A 17,422-nucleotide genomic window follows, 5' to 3' on the forward strand; every position below is an offset into this window, starting at 1 on the left:
CGGACTGCCCACATCAAGGTGCGATTCCCACTATGTGCTATGCAATTTTGACCATTTAGTGCAGGCATGTCCAAACTATGGCCCTCCAGCTGTTGTGAAACTACAAGTCCCATCATGCCTTGCCACAGTTTTACTATTAGTGAATGCGCAAACTGTGGCAAGGCATGCTGGGTTGTGTAGTTTCACAACAGCTGGAGGGCCACAGTTCTGACATGCCTGATTTAGTGTGTACACAGCATTAGTGTGCCGTGAGGACCGATGTTGTAATGCCTGGTGGATACAGAAAAAGCAGCAGGAAAGCCTGTGCAAACCAATAAGTTACAGTTATTTGCAGCTGGCAACTGGTACTTTTTTGACCATGATTATTTCCTTGAATAGAATCCTCTGATGATAATTACACGTGTGCCCGTTGCGTGTTCGGTTACCGTGTAAGCTCAGCATGCACTTATTCTGTTGCGCTTCCTCTCTCACACGGGCATCAGTGGTCTGTCTAGAGACTACACTGGTAAAACAAGAGCTGAAATCAAGGACGGACAGTTATGAAGAATCCAGCTAAAATGACATGCACTGTAACCCTTGGCAACCAAAGTGTCCTTTTTCTAGTACAGTGAGGGGTGAATTCTGCTTCGAAAATAAACATAAAAAATATAAAGTTTATTCTGTATTCCCTACACATAAAGAGAACACAATACACTAACTTGTCTTACAAAAAGACAAAAAATAATTTATGTACAAACCATGGGGGGGGGGAATTCACTATGGGATTCCGACTGTTGGAACATTCTGACAGTTGGAATCTCGGGCCGTTTTCGATTCATCTGACTGTAACTCTACCCCCCCCCCCCCCCCCCCCAATGTATAAAAACTGCTCCAACAAAGCAGTAAGTTTACGAAAGCTTCTAAAAATGAAAAAAGGTGATGTTGTTCATAGTAACCAGATCTGTCTATCATTTCTCTATTGCATCCTAGAAAAACTATAGACCGAATCTGAATCGTCTTTTTTCATTGTTAGAAATTTACTCGGTACTTGTTTCCTAGCACGGCCACAAATCTTATGGATCGTGTACCTTTAGTTAAGGTACACGATCCATACGATGGACCCGATTTCCTTTGAAATCAGGTCCATTTGGCCGGCTAGGACAAAATATCGGGGGCATCGCGTCGGTCGGGACCGTTAACAATGGTCCCGACGCGACCGACGCGATGCCCGCGATTTCCCCATAGGCTTCAATGTTAAAAAATATTTTAACATTGAAATCGTGTCGGGAAAGGTAAAATATCGGGGGCATCGCGTCGGTCGGGACCATTAACATAGGTCCCGACGCAATGCCCCCGATTTTTACATAGGCTTCAATGTTAAAAGATTTTTTAACATTGAAATCCTGAAAAAATGTGAAAAATGTGAAATGGGCCAATATGACCCATTTCACATTTTAGATGTCCCCGTCGTCACCCCACGATAGACGCCAACCCGAAGCGTGGCGAGCGCAGCGAGCCCGCGAGGGGCGGCGGTGCGCGTCCTCTGACCTTTTCATTCCCCTACTATCCACGTCGGCGTGGAGTTGAGAATAGAATAGTGTGGCGAGCGCAGCGAGCCACCGAGCCCGAAGCGTGGCGAGCGCAGCGAGCCCCGCGAGGGGACGCGGATACCTTCACAGTTATACGCGTCCCCTCGCGGGCTTCACAGGTGTCCGTGGCGATGCGGACACCTGTGAAGTCCGCGAAGGGACGCGTTTACCTGTGAAGGTATCCGCGTGCGCTCGCCACGCTTCGGGCTCGCCACACTATTCTATTCTCTACTCCACGCCGACGTGGATAGTAGGGGAATGAAAAGGTCGGAGGACGCGCACCGCCGCCGCTCGCCACGCTTTGGCGTCTATCGTGGGGTGGGGTGTACGCCGTGACATTTGGGGGGGTTGGGAATATTTTACATTGAATCCAATGTAAAATCGGGTCCCAGGGACCCGATTTACATTTCATTAAAAAAAAAAATCGGGTCCAAAATCGGTCGGTCGCGTCGATCGCATCGCATGCGACCAAATCGCATGCGATGCGATCGACCCGATTTTTCCGACACGACCACCCCGATGTAAATCGGGGTGGCCGTGCTAGGAAACAAGTACCATTTACTCTGCATCCTCTGTAACCGCCCAGGATTCAGCGACAACGCGGTATGTACTAATGGCCAGTTACTATATATAATTCTATACAGAAAGCAACAACTGGGAGCTGCAGAAGCGGCGGGGGGAGAAGAGCCGGGCAGCGGTGAGTGGCAGCCAGGCAGCAGAATAAATCAAAAGACTGATCTGGGAGGCCACTGATTGGCTGAAAGAATTCTCTCAGCTAATCAGCAACCGGACAGTCTTTTGAAAGTGTTTTTTTGCTGCCACTTCCTGCACCGGCACGCGCCGCTGCCACCTGCCATTCACCACCCCTGCACGTAGGTGTGTGCCAACGGTGCTCTACCACTGGCACACACCTACAGAATCAGACCCAATACATTGTGGGTGCTGTGATGCAGATGGGTCAGTTTTGACAGATTTTATGTGGACAGGACCGCGCATCGGGTCGGGTGGGATGCCAAACACATCCAATTTGGGCCGATTTCTTTGCCCAAATCATACTAGTGTATGGGGCACCATTATACTTTTAATTTTCCCTTCAAGTGTTTAAGAAACGACTGAAGTGGTTACATTTCATCGTTTCCAAAAACATCTATGTTTTTGTAAGATTTCCAAGCCTTTAAATTACAAATCCTCAGCATAGTCCCCAGCTGAATTCCTGGTCCCATTTCCAGGGTCCAGGGGAAGTTTAATCCCTGTCTTCTCTCGTAGATTGCATGCATGATCTGCTCCCATTTTACTGGGGAAACCACTTGCTTGGCGAGGAGATCCTCCATGGACGACGCGTGCCGGTACCGCTTTCCGTCGACGTTAGAGTACACGTTGATGAGCGGCTGCTTGAAGTTCAAGGTCTTCAGGACTTTCTTGAGAGGTTCTATGGCGGGTTGCATCAGGCGAGTGTGAAAGGCGCCGCTTACCGGCAGCCGTTTAGTGCGGGAGAAATGGAATTTCTTGGAATTCTTTTGCAGAAAGTCAATGGCCTAGGGATACGTGGAAGGAATGAAGAATTACTTATAGAAAGGTTAAACACAAGACACCAATTGGATGCCGCAGAGAGATTGCCAGAGGCCTTGTAAAGGATTATCGCTTAAAAAAACAGTTGCCTATTGCGGTCCAGCGCCTCTAGTGCACTGCGAGTGTAGGAGATTTTAGCCATGCGGCTCCGATTCCATGGATTACACTTCCCCGCACAGTTCAAGAGGCCCCCAACTCTAGAAACCTTCAAAAAACAGACTCAAGACTTTCCTGTTTACTCAAACATTTCCGTATTTCCCTTTAGAAAGTATCGTTTCTGAAAAGCCTTTCTGTACTTTATTGTTCCTGTATTGTATTACATTTATTCTATCTGTTAAGCGCCTTGAGTCCTATTGGAGAAAAAGAGCGCTAGGGGACCCACTGTAAGCTTTGGTGCTTCTAGTGCAGTCTGGTCTGTATTGAGATACAGGCAACAACATGATAAAGGCACCACAGCAGACAGCGACACCTCAGGCAGGGAGGAGGAACTGCACGGGTTTTGAAAGGCGCAGGATGCTAGAATGAACACAGCAGTTAGCTCACATAACTTATGGGTTGCAAACGTTCTAATGCTCAGTCTGGAAATAGGTTTGTTTCTGTTACTGTTGACTATCTTTAGGCGTCTAACTAGACGGGTTTGACGAAGGGTGGTGGACCTAGACAGCTTTGATTCGCTGTACCGTAACCGGTGGGATGAGCCCATTTAAGAGAACAGTATAAAAGGTGTAAGTAGATACATAAACGTAACTATCACAAACACTCACCTCTAGGTGCCCAGCAATGACTCTGCCATCGGGAAACAAGTAATTTGCCACCTCACACACAGGGTCTTCTATGCCCAATACCTTACAGTGCTCTATGGCCTCACTGCAAGCATTATGATATCTGGACCTAGATGTCCCAACTACGGAAAGCATCCCGCTGGGAACAGCCTCAGACGCCTCCTGCATGGCCTCCGCCCGGACTTTCACCGCGTACAGAGCTGCAACGTGGAAACATTACCGTTATAACAGTGCACCAACACTCCAGGCTTCCAATATAACAGTGCACCAACACTCCATGCTTCCATTATAACGGTGCACCGACACTCCATGCTTCCATTATAACGGTGCACCGACACTCCATGCTTCCATTATAACGGTGCACCGACACTCCATGCTTCCATTATAACGGTGCACCGACACTCCATGCTTCCATTATAACGGTGCACCAACACTCCATGCTTCCATTATAACGGTGCACCAACACTCCATGCTTCCATTATAACGGTGCACCAACACTCCATGCTCCCATTATAACGGTGCACCAACACTCCATGCTTCCATTATAACGGTGCACCAACACTCCATGCTTCCATTATAACGGTGCACCAACACTCCATGCTTCCATTATAACAGTGCACCAACACTCCATGCTTCCATTATAACAGTGAACCAACACTTCATGCTACCATTACGACGATGCACCGACACTCCAGGCTTCCATTATAACGGTGCACCAACACTCCATGCTTCCATTATAACAGTGCACCAACACTCCAGGCTTCCATTATAACGGTGCACCAACACTCCATGCTTCCATTATAACAGTGCACCAACACTTCATGCTTACAGCTGTGTTCAAACTTTTTCTACATGTGTAGGGTAAGGATTGACATCTAGCCTCTAGCCCAGTGTCATGTACTAATCCAGCAAGAAGAAACAGGCCAATTCCACTGCCCATTTCCCAAAATTAATTAGCTATTTATTATCTTTATAGCATGGCCAGATTAAAGCCCTCATTCTAATCTGCGCAGGGGAGCGGCTGCACAGGCGCATAAACTTTTATGCACCTGTGCAGCCGCTTGGTGCGAGCGAGCACGGGGAATTGCTTGTTAACCGCACCCATGGGAATGCTGGGCGTTCTCATGTAAATGCGACCATCGAATGATTTTGGCATGCAGAAGGGGCGGCCGTTCGTGTGGGCAGCATTAAAATAACACGCAAAGCTGTGAATTTGGCAGCGTTGCGTATCAACGAGAATGACCTCTTAGGAGAGGGACTTCCACAAATTAAGAGCCCCCACATACTCAGCCTTTATGAGGGGGCACCGCCACAGGTCGCTGCGCTCCTGGCTCCCCCTGCACTAACGTCATGGACAGCTGAGCCGCTGGCGCCTACAGCAAAACAGGGCAGCTGAGTGACGGCTCCTGTCCAATAGTACAATCACACAGGGTACCTAGAACGTGCTGAACACCCCACTGTCTGCGCCCAAACCAAAAGTTGTCGCACCACCCAGAAGTCACACACGGGCAGCAAGGAGCAAGCCAGGATGCTCAGATACTCGATGTGTATCCGTCAGGGACACGGAGGACCGGTCGGGTTGTCGCACTGGTCTCTCCACCCCGCAGACCGATCCGCAGCTGATGAGCGCTCCGGACCAAGGTAGGTTCCTGAGCACAAGCAAACAGCTGACTGAGGAAAGATCTGGAACCATTCTGATTAAAGCTGTTGGACCTGTAACACATCACCGCTGTCCTGTTGGTAAGGTTAGAGGATGACCAGACAAACAGGCCAACAGAGGTCTATCATTCATGCTAGTGTACTGCACGTAATCACTGAGGAGGGTGTATTTATATTTTGCCCTTCAAAATTTGAAATATGCACTACTCTCAGATTAGGTGCAGGGTGCTAGAATGAACACTAGAGGTCATCTTCCAACCTCACTTATCAAGAAGGACAATAATGAATGAAACAAGTTAAAAGCAGATGACTATTGGGCAGGGGTGCGGATTTGGACCCCACATCATGCCTCATGACTTATGTTAAAGTCTGTGCAGCCATCATTAGTTTTGCATTTTCTATGTGCTGTCATAGTCCAATCATATTCCACATGGATGTTAAAGAATTTACAAAGTTGAAACCCTCCCCAAAAAATCCCCAAAACAAAACTTGTGTTGACCAATTGAACATGTAATTTTTCAGTGGTGGAAACAGACTACGGACTATATGGCAGCGTGCATTGAGTAACTTCTGATGTATTCGACAGAACTAGTGTTTCTCCCGTAGGCATATTTCCTGCAAGGACACTTCCGTCCCTCCGACCGTCTTACCTTCTGCAAAATCTAGAGCGCCTGAAAACACAAGGGCAGCAAACTCTCCGACGCTGAATCCCGCTGTCGCAACACAATTCTCTACGGCCTAGAGGAAAAACATACGTCATAGGGTTACTTTATCTCAATTACAGACAGACTGATGCAAATGGCGAGTTTTTCCATACAGAGCATGTGCAGAGGAGGATTTAGGCATCTGTGCGTACATCTCTGTCCTATTCTAGTTCACATGGAACTTGGGCGGATTGGTCTTTCTGTGAAAATGGGCGATTCAGGATGGAGACGGCGGCAAGTACGGAAGTACACGGAACCGCCATAGGTGTGTATGAAAAGCTCTGTGTGATTCTGAGTCATGTGTACAATGAAAGGGGGCTGGCGTAATATCAATGGGAAGAGCAGCTTACTGCTTCCAGGTACTCGAACCCTGGAATTAGCCCTACCAAATCTGGCATTAGCATAAGGTAGTAAATCAGGCTTCTGCTGCGGCCCACAGCCCCAGCCCCCACACGTGTGACTCAGAAATAACCCCGCCAGCTCTTCTGTGTGATAGAGAACTTAGGGGGAGATGTTGCCCAAATATTCTCTAACACGGTCAGTGTACCATGCAGCCACTATTCTATTTACGAACACCAGGCAACTTACATTTCCAGCGTATTCCAATGTTACCGCTAATAGGGGGGCAGACAGACAAGTATGAAGGGTATCCATCTCCTACACACAGAAGAGGAGACCGCTGTGCCCAATCCAGCGCCTGGTATGTCAGCTCACTAGGCTCATTAGTGCGTGTGCTGGTTCCCAATGATAATGAATATTCATATGTATACTACCAATGTGTTCCATCGCAGGGGGTACCAGAATGCAGGCGATGGACTTACCCCTGGGTCTTCCTGACTGAGCTTCTCAGCGGCAGCCATGGAGGTGACGAACACCGCTGGCTGGCAGTGCACCGTCTTATTCAGCATCTCGGCAGGTCCCCGGAGACACAGCTCCAGCAGGTCATAGCCCAGCACCTTGTGGGCAGCCAGGAACATGGCCCTGGCATTGGGGTACTTCAGGAGCCCACTGGCCATGCCCACTTGCTGGCTGCCCTGCCCAGGGAAGAGGATGACTGTCCTGCCAGAGGGGCATTTGTCTGGCATGGGCCCTGCCACCTGGTCTCTGTCCACCTCTGCCCCCTCCAGTAACATGGCGATCTCCTCTGCTCCCCCACTGGCAGCCCCTGAGGCCCATCTCTGGCCCTGTGCTGGCAGCAGCAGGGCCCTCCTGTACAGGAGAGGCCGGAGGAAGAAGCTTGGCCCCATCCCTACTCCACCACCCCTACAGAGTACAGACTATGACAGCACCGGCTTCTGTCCTGCTTAACACATGGAGGACTCAGTGTCTGCCCTCTACAGCACACTTCCGGGTGTGCCCTGCCAGTTCCCTCCGCCGGGAACTATTAGCTGCAGCACAAAGGTTCCGGGGCATTTACATAATGTACACAATACGATCGAGGCGAGTCATTTCATAACAGGGTTTAGTTTAAGCTTTAAAATGTGTTTTTGATTTTAACAAAATGATGTTGTTTTTTTCATAGCCCTGATTATAGATGGCCGCTGAGGGTCTCCGGCTTCTGTCCTGGTGCCTAACGCATGCAGTGTCTGCCCTTACACTGCACTTCCGGGTGTTCCCTGCCAGTTCCCTACGGCCGGAAACTATCCACGGCCCAAAGGGTCCGGGCAATACATAACGTAATCGATATGTTGCAGGCGAGTTATTTAATAACAGTGTTTAATTTTAGCAAAATAAAAGTTTTTTTTTTTATTTGTTATTTATTTATATATTTATTTATTTAGCCCTGATTAAAGATGGCCGCTGAGATCGTCCGCCCACTGGTTGGGGCTCCTCCCCCTGGTCACATGGTCAATACCCAGAAAAGCTGCAACAGCTGCAAATTCGCTTGAGTGCTGATTACTGACATTAGAGAGGGCAGCAGAGCAGCCAAGGTGAGTGCAGAGATCTCCCTAATCCCTCCAGTATCACAGGCTAATGCATCACACTCCCAGGGAGGATTATCCTCATTGCCTGGGGGTGTGTGCTGTCACTCACAGGCTATGCTGGGACTTTTAGTTCCCCTGCAGCTGGAGGGTCAGAGTTTGCTTGCTTCAAGATAGACTATAGACAGTCTGCAATGTAAATAATGTTTAAATTCCTATGGATGCACCCGGTTAGAAGCCTGTAAGCAATGCATTATTTATATGGGGGGAGTTGTAACTTTTTTGAACAATATAATATACTGTATCTACCTCTCTCTGAGCCAGATGTATCAAACTTCAAAAAGGGATAAAGTAGAGAGTGATAAACAATCAGCTCCTACCTTTAATTTTTCAAACCCAGCCTGCAACATGGCAATTAGGAGCTGATTGGCTGTTTGTCACTCTCTATGTTATCACTTTTTTGAAGTGTGATACATTTCCTTTATAATATATCCCTTAAAGTCACATTTGCCTTGAGCTTCATCAGGAGTTCCAAAGTGTTGGAAACAGACAAGACGAGGGGGCTGTTCCTGAGGACGTGTTTGAGACTAGTAATGTGGAGTCTGTGTTCTCCTGTAGATGTAGTAACTGGCTGTTGCAGTGAGTGAGGATTCCACACCCACTGGCCGGCTTACACAACAGTCCTGCGAGTGGGGAGGGCCGGTTACTGTGGTGAATCATAGCAAAGTTATGTGCATTATCTAATGGCAGGGGTGGATTTTGTATGGAAGGAACCAGGAAGTCGGACATTAGTGCAAATACTGTTATGTAAAACTGTCCTACACGCGTGTGAGCTGTGCAAGGCAAGGCGGTCAAAAAAAAATATTGCAGAGTGTTGACCAGCTTTGCTAAGCCTTGAAGTTATAAAAGTGGAGAGAGATAAAGTAAGTCAACCAGCTCCTGTCATTTTTCAAGCGCAGCCTGAAACATAGCAGTTAGGAGCTGGCTACTATGTTATCTCTCTCCACTTTATTGCTTTTCAAGGCTTATAGGGCCTACACCTGTAGAGATCTGAGTGATGCAGGGCGCGCATCAACAATCGCTACAGCCCCTACACACAGAGATGTAGGAGCGTTTTCTAAGCGATCTAGTCAAATGAAGTCAGATTGCTTATAAAGTACCCTGAAATCTCCCTGTGTGTAGGCCCCGTTAGTACATCCGTCTGACCCTATGACAGTTGTGTAACAGGCAAAATCCTCCTCTGAACAGGTTGGGGCTGACGATACTGGTGTACGATGAATAATCTATAGCACTGTGTGTGGCCCCGAGATAACAGCCATAGGAATTCGTTATCAGTAATTACCAAATGGCAGAATTGCACAACACCCAACATGCAGCTGCTGAAACAAGATAAATGCCATATAACGTATAAAAAAAGCTGACTGGTTAACCCATGGCTTGTATGGAAGCCAGCCAGTCAGCCAGACAATCCGCTCATCGTAACTTAATGTGTGATGTAACTCCTAGCAGCCAATCAAATTTTAGCTTTGTCTACTTCAAGCCAGACTAACCAATTCTGATATCTGATTGGCTGCTGTAAATTACAGACTGTCATACATATGCACAGGACAGTAGCCTTACATTAGGGATGGCCATCGTTGTCATTGCCATGGATGGTTGCCATCGATCGGCAATTCTGCAACTGGCCATCGATAGTGCTTAACTATGCAATGGATGACCATCGATATTTTTACATATCGATGGTCATCCATTGTATTTGATTGATTGGCCTGTGGGCCAATCAAAACACAGGGGGCGAGGCTTCATGTGTGTCAGGGGCGGAGCTATGGCCATCACTTAAAAAAAAAAAAAAACTCGTTTTGCTATTCCATCGATCTGGGAAACAATCTGGTTCTCCTCCATCGATGGCAAAAGTATTTGACATCGGCCATGAACCATCGATGATTTAGAATCATCGATGGTCGATGGCCATCCCTACCTTACATAATTGTTGCTGGCGTGTCTCATGCCTGTGGTGATTCGATAAGCTGCTTTGCCTTGGTAATTGACCTACAAAATGGCTGCCTCCACAATGTGCCTGTGACAGAATGCCTTTATAATGGTATTCCCTAAAATTATGTTTAGCGTATTTACAATGTAGTAATGGTACAGTGTTTTAGAATTTCCAATAGGGAGCAAAAACTGTCCACGCGTGGTCTGGACTTGCAACGTGGCAATAGATAATGATGGCCATATTAACGTCGGCCGCGGAATGATTAGGGTTTTTAAGTTTAATTTTGCATTTGGAAGCCATCTTTTAGTTTCCACTTGTGTTTATGGACATGGCCAGTAACGATCTGAGCCCTGAAATTAATAGGATTATTATAACGGGTCATATTTCAGCCGTAGACCTATGACTGGCTTGGCCATATTGTGGCCCTCCAGCTGTTGTGAAACTACACATCCCAGCATGCCTTGCCACAGTTTTAGCATTCCCTAATAGCAAAACTGTGGCAAGGCATGATGGGACTTGTAGATTCACAACAGCTGGAGGGCCATAGTCTGGCCATGCCTGGTGATATCGGGGCATTTGGCTTACATCCAATGTGACCTGCATTTCCAGGGGTCAGTTTCTAAAGTGCTTTACCTCAGAGATCCTATTTACCTGCAGCTCTTAAGTGAATATTACCCATGTGTACGTTTACAATCCATAATGGAGGTATAAACCTAACATGGATAACTCCCCACTGTCCTTCTCTCCCCAGAATTACAATGCCTTCCTCCTGGGTCCCAGCTGTCAGCCTCACGCTCCTGCCCCACGTTGGTGGTATATTGGGCGGATTCATTACACGGAGGGAAGTCAAAACGTGGTACACAACGTTACAAAAGCCATCTTGGCGCCCTCCCAACTGGATGTTTGGGCCGGTATGGACTGCGCTGTATACATCTATGGGGTATGTTACATAAGACCATTCATTTGTAAGTCAAAAATGCTGTTTAAACAGAAGGTTAATCCATAAAGCAGGCCCCGTTTCTAGCTGCGTTGCTTAAATGTGTCATGTAAAAAATGTTCGTCTGTACCAGGGTGTGTATAGGTTTATTAATGGTGTTGCTGTCCAATTGAAATCTAAAATTCATGGGGCCAGATTCAAAAGTGATAAAATGGAGAGTGATAAACAACCAGCCAATCAGCTCCAGTTTGACATTTTTCAAACACAGTCTGTGACATGGCAGGTAGGAGCTGATTGGCTGGCTGTTTATCTCTCTCCATTTTATCACTTTTGAAGCTTAGAGAATCTGGCCCATGGTATTTTAGGCATCTCCCTTGTTGGGCAGTAAGCTGCACATAGTGATGGGGCACAAAAGGAGACATCGCTATCCATTTTCTGCACCAGTGTATCTCTGAGAAGGCTTAATATAAATCAGGGGTGTCAAACTCAAATTCATCGGGGGCCGCATCAGCAGTTTGGTTACCCTCAAAGGGCCGGTTGTATCTGTAGAACTATGTGTCCACTCTTTATTATCATAAATTATTGTCACTGCATTCAATTATTGTATTCTCAGCAGTAGCATTTCCCTCCTGCTATTGCTGTGAACTGCAGTGCATTAGGGCACACGCTGCCTGCACAGGGGGGCAGCACTCAGTCTTAGGGAACATGTCCTGCTTATTATCATGGGACATGGCAATTAATGATGGGCTGCAATGTGCCAGTGCGCACACACACACACACACACACACACACGCATAGAGTTTGACACTTACCCGCTCTGATGCGTCCCCTCCAGTCTGAGCTGCTCCACCACCAAGGACACAGCTGCGCTCTCACACAGGCGCATTTCCCCCTCCCTCCTGTGAGTAGCGCTCCTCGCACTATCTATCCAGGAGTGGGGGGCAGCGTGCTCCCGGTCACTGTGCAGTGCACACTCAGTAGTAAGTGACCTGGAGCGCACAGCAGCACCATTCACCATGACGGACCTGCTCTTTCCTCTCTCTGGCTCCTATACAGCAGGTGGGAGCGGAGGAGGGGTTGACGACCGGCGGCACTGCGCTAGAGGGCAGACGTTCTCTGGCTTGTAGGCTGCCGCACATGCGCTGAAGAGGCGGCTTTCTTGTTTAAAAAAAAAAAATTGAGAATAAAAGGTGAAGGCTGATGGCGGCTGCGCGGGCCACATGAAGAGGTCTGGCGGGCCGGATTTGGCCCGCGGGCCTTGTGTTTGAAACCCCTGTTATAAATGATCCGAAGACTCAACGTATTTGGTGTTGAATATTTCATTTGATACGGTTTTTAATACAATGCTGTTTTTGTTCTGTCCGTTAGTTACGGGTCATACTTGGTGTATAAGGAGCTGGGTGGATTCAATGAAGATTCTGTAGTTCCTCTTGGACTGTACGCAGGGCAGTTGGCGCTCAACTGGGCCTGGACCCCCATCTTCTTTGGTGCCCACAAAATTGGCTGGGTAAGTGAATTCATATTTTCTCCGGAACGATAGGCCGATATAGGGTCTGATTCAGCTAAATCTTTCTCTAATGGACAAAACAGTGCTGCACTGCAGGTGGGGCAGATGTAACATGTGCAGAGAGAGTTAGATTTGGCAAACTTCAATCTAAGTTGCAGTGTAAGAATAAAGCAGACAGTATTTACCCTGCACAGAAACAGAATAACTCCCCCAAATCTTACACTCTCTGCGCGTGTTACATCTGCCCCACCTGCAGTGCACCATATTTGGGTATTTGAAAATTATATTACCTCTGTCTCAGGCCCATAGTTGTAAGGTTATTTTCCTAGATGGCAGACATTAAAAGCTAGAACTGGTCCCTGACCTTCTGTGTTCTTTCTCCAGGTCCGCAGTGGGCTTGTTAATAATTTATTCAGCATACATTGAGAAAATGACTGGTTTCTAGATATCCTATTATAATTATTATATAGCATGTGGTGTGGGAGCATGAAGGTTTATCAAGAAATCGGCCGTCAGCTGCTACTTGCCTACTCTAAACATATTTGCTGACGAGCTCTTTGGGGGTGGGGCTGTAGTATCACATCACTAGCTCCCGCCCACATTTAAGTGAGGCTTTAACCATGAGCATTTTCAGCTCATTATAGAATATGGGCTGTTGATGTAGCACATATTGCACAGCGTTGTACAGAAAAAATATATTCCCCCCCCCCCCCCACATCAGTCCCTGACCTGGTGGTTCTTACGGTGTAGATGACCTATTGCAAGGACACATACACACGAGGGTTGCTTTTATTTATTTTTTCCAAAGGGGGGCAGAAAAAAAAAATTGCTGTACCAGTAAGTTTTGGGAGTGTGGGACCATCAGCTGGTAACGCATGTAAATGCAATATGCACATGCAAACTCCACACAGATAGGGCCTTCTGTGTGGAGTTTTGGGTATTGATGTGAGGCAGCAATGCTAGTCACAATGCAGTATTATTGACCATGAATAAATGAATTTCTTTTTCCTCTGTTTCCAGGGGTTTGTTGAAATAGTCGCCCTCACCGGCACAGTGGCCCTGACCACTATATCCTGGTATCCAATCAGCAAGACGGCGGCCTACCTCATGTTTCCTTACATGGCCTGGCTGTCTCTAGCCTCCACCCTCTCCTATGTCATCTGGAGAGACAACAAGGACAAAGCGGAGTGACGGAGAAACGCGTTTTATTCTTTTTTTACATAAAATCTTCCATTTTGTGCATTAAATCCTGTATCCTATTTGCCACAAACCAGCAGAACACTGGTAAAGTGTAATTCCGTGACGCGGGGAAAATGATGGTGCCTTAATCGTGTGTCCAGTTCCAGGTGACCTAATACAGACATTGGATACAGCTGTAGCTTTCTCTAACTGCGTCTTGGAGAAAGTTTCTGATCAGTATACAGAAATAAATCTACATATATATACTGCTTTACGGTGCCACTAGAATGTTATATATACTATATATGGTGGGGGTGTAGAGACAGATTATTATGATTGCTGGGCACATTGTCACTGTAATACAAAATAAACTACAGTCTTTTGCTTACATCACGCACTAAGTTGTTTATTGTTATTGAGATACATATGTGTGTGTATAATATATATATATATATACACACACACACACACACACACACACACACACACACACACACACACACACACACACACACACGTATGTGTGTGATTGTGTGTCTCCGAAACACTACCATCTGTTGGCAGCGAGTGAAACTACATCTCCTTCTTTATCTACATCTCCTTCTTTATCACACAAACATAGAGGCAATCACAAGGTAGCAGACTAGCTTTTGAAGCATTTGCTGTGAGCGGGCTTACTAGTGTGTATGTGTAATTTAAAAAAAAAACAACACAGTATCCACGACAATAATAAAATTGCTTGTACCGCAGTGAAAATCTCTGAGCTGATTACCACAAGTTATGTATATACAACGACCAGGCATAAACTCCGACCACCATCCAAACAGCTGTCTGGTGATGAAACGCATTAGGGCGGGGCTTAGTGACGCTCCATACCTGTACACCAGCTACCTCCGCCGGTGTCTGCCTCCTGCACGCGCCAGTGTCAGTGGCCTGGAAGCGATGCCCAACAGCTGTTCAAATAACAGCATATCTGAATAATTCTTTTACACACTATGGAGTGTCCCTTTTCTTGTATATGTATATTATTGTTGTTCAGGAACCTGGTTCTTGATTGTTATATGTGATAAAGGGTTCAATAACAGAGTTCCTGCTGAATATTAGACCCTGTCTGGCCTGCATATCAGTGCAGGAATACAGACCACACTGTGCTAGATGCACCACATCTGGGAGACACACCCCAAGCTGGGATAGTGATCTGAAAGCAGCAGGTAGAGCCCCTTAGGCACAATGAGCCAGGATTATGAATCTTTATGCATCTTTTACCCCATGATGTGTGACGCCATGTAGACCGAACCAGAAGGCAAAAACCTGGGGTAGTGTCAGTGTAAAAGGGGTAGCTGGAAAAAAAAAAACAGGTCCATTTCCCCGGGAATCCTGACCAAGGTGACAATGAGGACCCGGGTGAGGGGCAGTGTAAACAGGTATGCCAGGTCATTAGATCCGGCTCCCGTTTACAGCAATGGGGATGCCCACCATCTGGACCGCAGCGTCCTGCGGTCAGTAGGTTGGGCGGGGGAAGCACACAGCCTCTGCTGCTGTCTTCTGTACTTTGCCGGAGAGAAGGTGAATGGATGCCTGTGTGCGACATCTATTCACCTCGCGGATGGGGAGGGGGGCTAGCGGTGCACGGAGGCTGGGGGCAGCCCAACAGCTTACCTTGGTGCTGGGCGATCGCCGGTCCGGGAGCTTGGAGATTGTCATCTCCAAGCGCCACTGCAGTGAAAACGGGAAACATCCCTTATTCGACCTGGATTGGAACAGTGTTCCAAATACCGGGTCGGATCCGGGATTTTGGTGTAAAAGGGGTAAAACATTGCAGGTGATTTAGTTCTATATACTTGCAATGAATTCCGTTTGCTACCTGGGGATATAAATCTGATACAGCTGGTCACAGTCGCACTAAGCAACCATTAATGTTTATACTGTGTATTGACTTTATATCTCACTGATTGGACAGCTGTGGTTATACAACCTGCACTCTGCTGCCCCCTCTGGTGCCTTTGTGGAAGCATTCAATAAGGCAATATGAACGACTGTACGGTTGCAGCTAGAACCACTTCTGTTTTGTGAGTTTTCCCATAATGCACTGGGTCCACGTATACCTGGAGGGGGAATATAAATCTGTGGCGAGCCACCATGGCCGAAGCTTGGTGAGCGAAGCGCGTCCGCGAGGATACAATCCAGCTGCTATAAATAAAATAATATATATATAATATACAAATAAAAGAAAAAACCCACTGGGAGGGCATCTAACTAGTTTCGCCCTCACCTAACGTCACATACTACCCACAAAACAGAAGTGGATCTAGACACAACCATAAATGTACGGGTTCAGTACGATTTCCCGACATTACAAATACCGACAAGCATTGGCTGCTTCACAGCACTGAGGTCATATGTTCTATCCCCACCATGTGTTATATATATATATGCGGGGCAGTACGGATGGTGTAATGGTTACATTACTGCCTCACAGCGCTGAGGTCATGGGTTCTATCCCCACCATGTGTTATATATACAGGGCAGTACGGATGGTGTAATGGTTAGCATTACTGCCTCACAGCGCTGAGGTCATGGGTTCTATTCCCACCATGTGTTATATATACTGGGCAGTATGGATGGTGTAATGGTTACATTACTGCTTCACAGCACTGAGGTCATATGTTCTATCCCCACCATGTGTTATATATACGGGGCAGTACGGATGGTGTAATGGTTAGCATTACTGCCTCACAGCGCTGAGGTCATGGGTTCTATTCCCACCATGTGTTATATATACTGGGCAGTATGGATGGTGTAATAGTTACATTACTGCTTCACAGCACTGAGGTCATATGTTCTATCCCCACCATGTGTTATATATACGGGGCAGTACGGATGGTGTAATGGTTACATTACTGCCTCACAGCGCTGAGGTCATGGGTTCTATCCCCACCATGTGTTATATATACGGGGCAGTACGGATGGTGTAATGGTTACATTACTGCCTCACAGGGCTGAGGTCATGGGTTCTATCCCCATCATGTGTTATATATACGGGGCAGTACGGATGGTGTAATGGTTACATTATTGCCTCACAGCGCTGAGGTCTATTCCCACCATGTGTTATATATACGGGGCAGTACGGATGGTGTAATGGTTAGCATTACTGCCTCACAGCACTGAGGTCCTGGGTTCCATCCCCCCATTGTGTTATATATATATGGGGCAGTACGGATGGTGTAATGGTTAGCATTACTGCCTCACAGCACTGAGGTCATGGGTCAGATTCCCACCATGTGTTATATATACGGGGCAGTACGGATGGTGTAATGGTTAGCATTACTGCCTCACAGCACTGAGGTCATGGATTCTATCCCCACCACGTGATATATATACGGGGCAGTACGGATGGTGTAATGGTTAGCATTACTGCCTCACAGCACTGAGGTCATGGATTCTATCCTTACCATGTGTTATATATACCAGGCAGTACGGATGGTGTAATGGTTACATTACTGCCTCACAGCACTGAGGTCATGGGCTCTATCCCCACCATGTGTTATATATATACAGGGCAGTACGGATGGGTGTAATGGTTACATTACTGCCTCACAGCA

General features: G+C 47.0%; 2 protein-coding genes across 2 annotated transcripts; one reads left to right on the forward strand and one right to left on the reverse strand.

The window, feature by feature from the left end:
- Window positions 1-1,875: 1,875 nt before the first annotated feature.
- MCAT (malonyl-CoA-acyl carrier protein transacylase) lies at window positions 1,876-7,829 on the reverse strand. Its single transcript, XM_083181245.1, has 4 exons — window positions 7,104-7,829; window positions 6,229-6,316; window positions 3,902-4,119; window positions 1,876-3,103 (listed from the first exon to the last, which is right to left on the reverse strand). Exons 1-4 carry the CDS (start codon window positions 7,527-7,529, stop codon window positions 2,690-2,692), a joined length of 1,146 nt encoding a protein of 381 aa, XP_083037371.1. The 5' UTR covers window positions 7,530-7,829; the 3' UTR covers window positions 1,876-2,689.
- Window positions 7,830-8,075: 246 nt separating this feature from the next.
- On the forward strand, window positions 8,076-14,210 carry TSPO (translocator protein). The gene is made up of 4 exons (XM_083181246.1): window positions 8,076-8,213; window positions 10,949-11,137; window positions 12,503-12,641; window positions 13,662-14,210. Exons 2-4 carry the CDS (start codon window positions 10,956-10,958, stop codon window positions 13,830-13,832), a joined length of 492 nt encoding a protein of 163 aa, XP_083037372.1. The 5' UTR covers window positions 8,076-8,213; window positions 10,949-10,955; the 3' UTR covers window positions 13,833-14,210.
- The last annotated feature ends 3,212 nt before the right edge of the window (window positions 14,211-17,422 follow it).

Source organism: Crinia signifera, chromosome 4 (genome assembly GCF_055691185.1).
Source record: "Crinia signifera chromosome 4, ASM5569118v1, whole genome shotgun sequence".
NCBI classification, from domain to species: Eukaryota; Metazoa; Chordata; class Amphibia; order Anura; family Myobatrachidae; genus Crinia; species Crinia signifera.

Excerpts from the sequence above, each read along its gene's own strand:
- MCAT (XM_083181245.1), bottom strand. The coding sequence starts at position 7,529 with ATGGGGCCAAGCTTCTTCCTCCGGCCTCTCCTGTACAGGAGGGCCCTG. Across the intron at positions 4,120-6,228 it reads CGCTCTAGATTTTGCAGAAG|CTCTGTACGCGGTGAAAGTC; the intron begins GTAAGACGGTCG and ends TCCACGTTGCAG. Across the intron at positions 3,104-3,901 it reads TCATTGCTGGGCACCTAGAG|GCCATTGACTTTCTGCAAAA; the intron begins GTGAGTGTTTGT and ends ACGTATCCCTAG.
- TSPO (XM_083181246.1), top strand. The coding sequence starts at position 10,956 with ATGCCTTCCTCCTGGGTCCCAGCTGTCAGCCTCACGCTCCTGCCCCAC. Across the intron at positions 11,138-12,502 it reads GCGCTGTATACATCTATGGG|TTACGGGTCATACTTGGTGT; the intron begins GTATGTTACATA and ends TCTGTCCGTTAG. Across the intron at positions 12,642-13,661 it reads GTGCCCACAAAATTGGCTGG|GGGTTTGTTGAAATAGTCGC; the intron begins GTAAGTGAATTC and ends CTCTGTTTCCAG.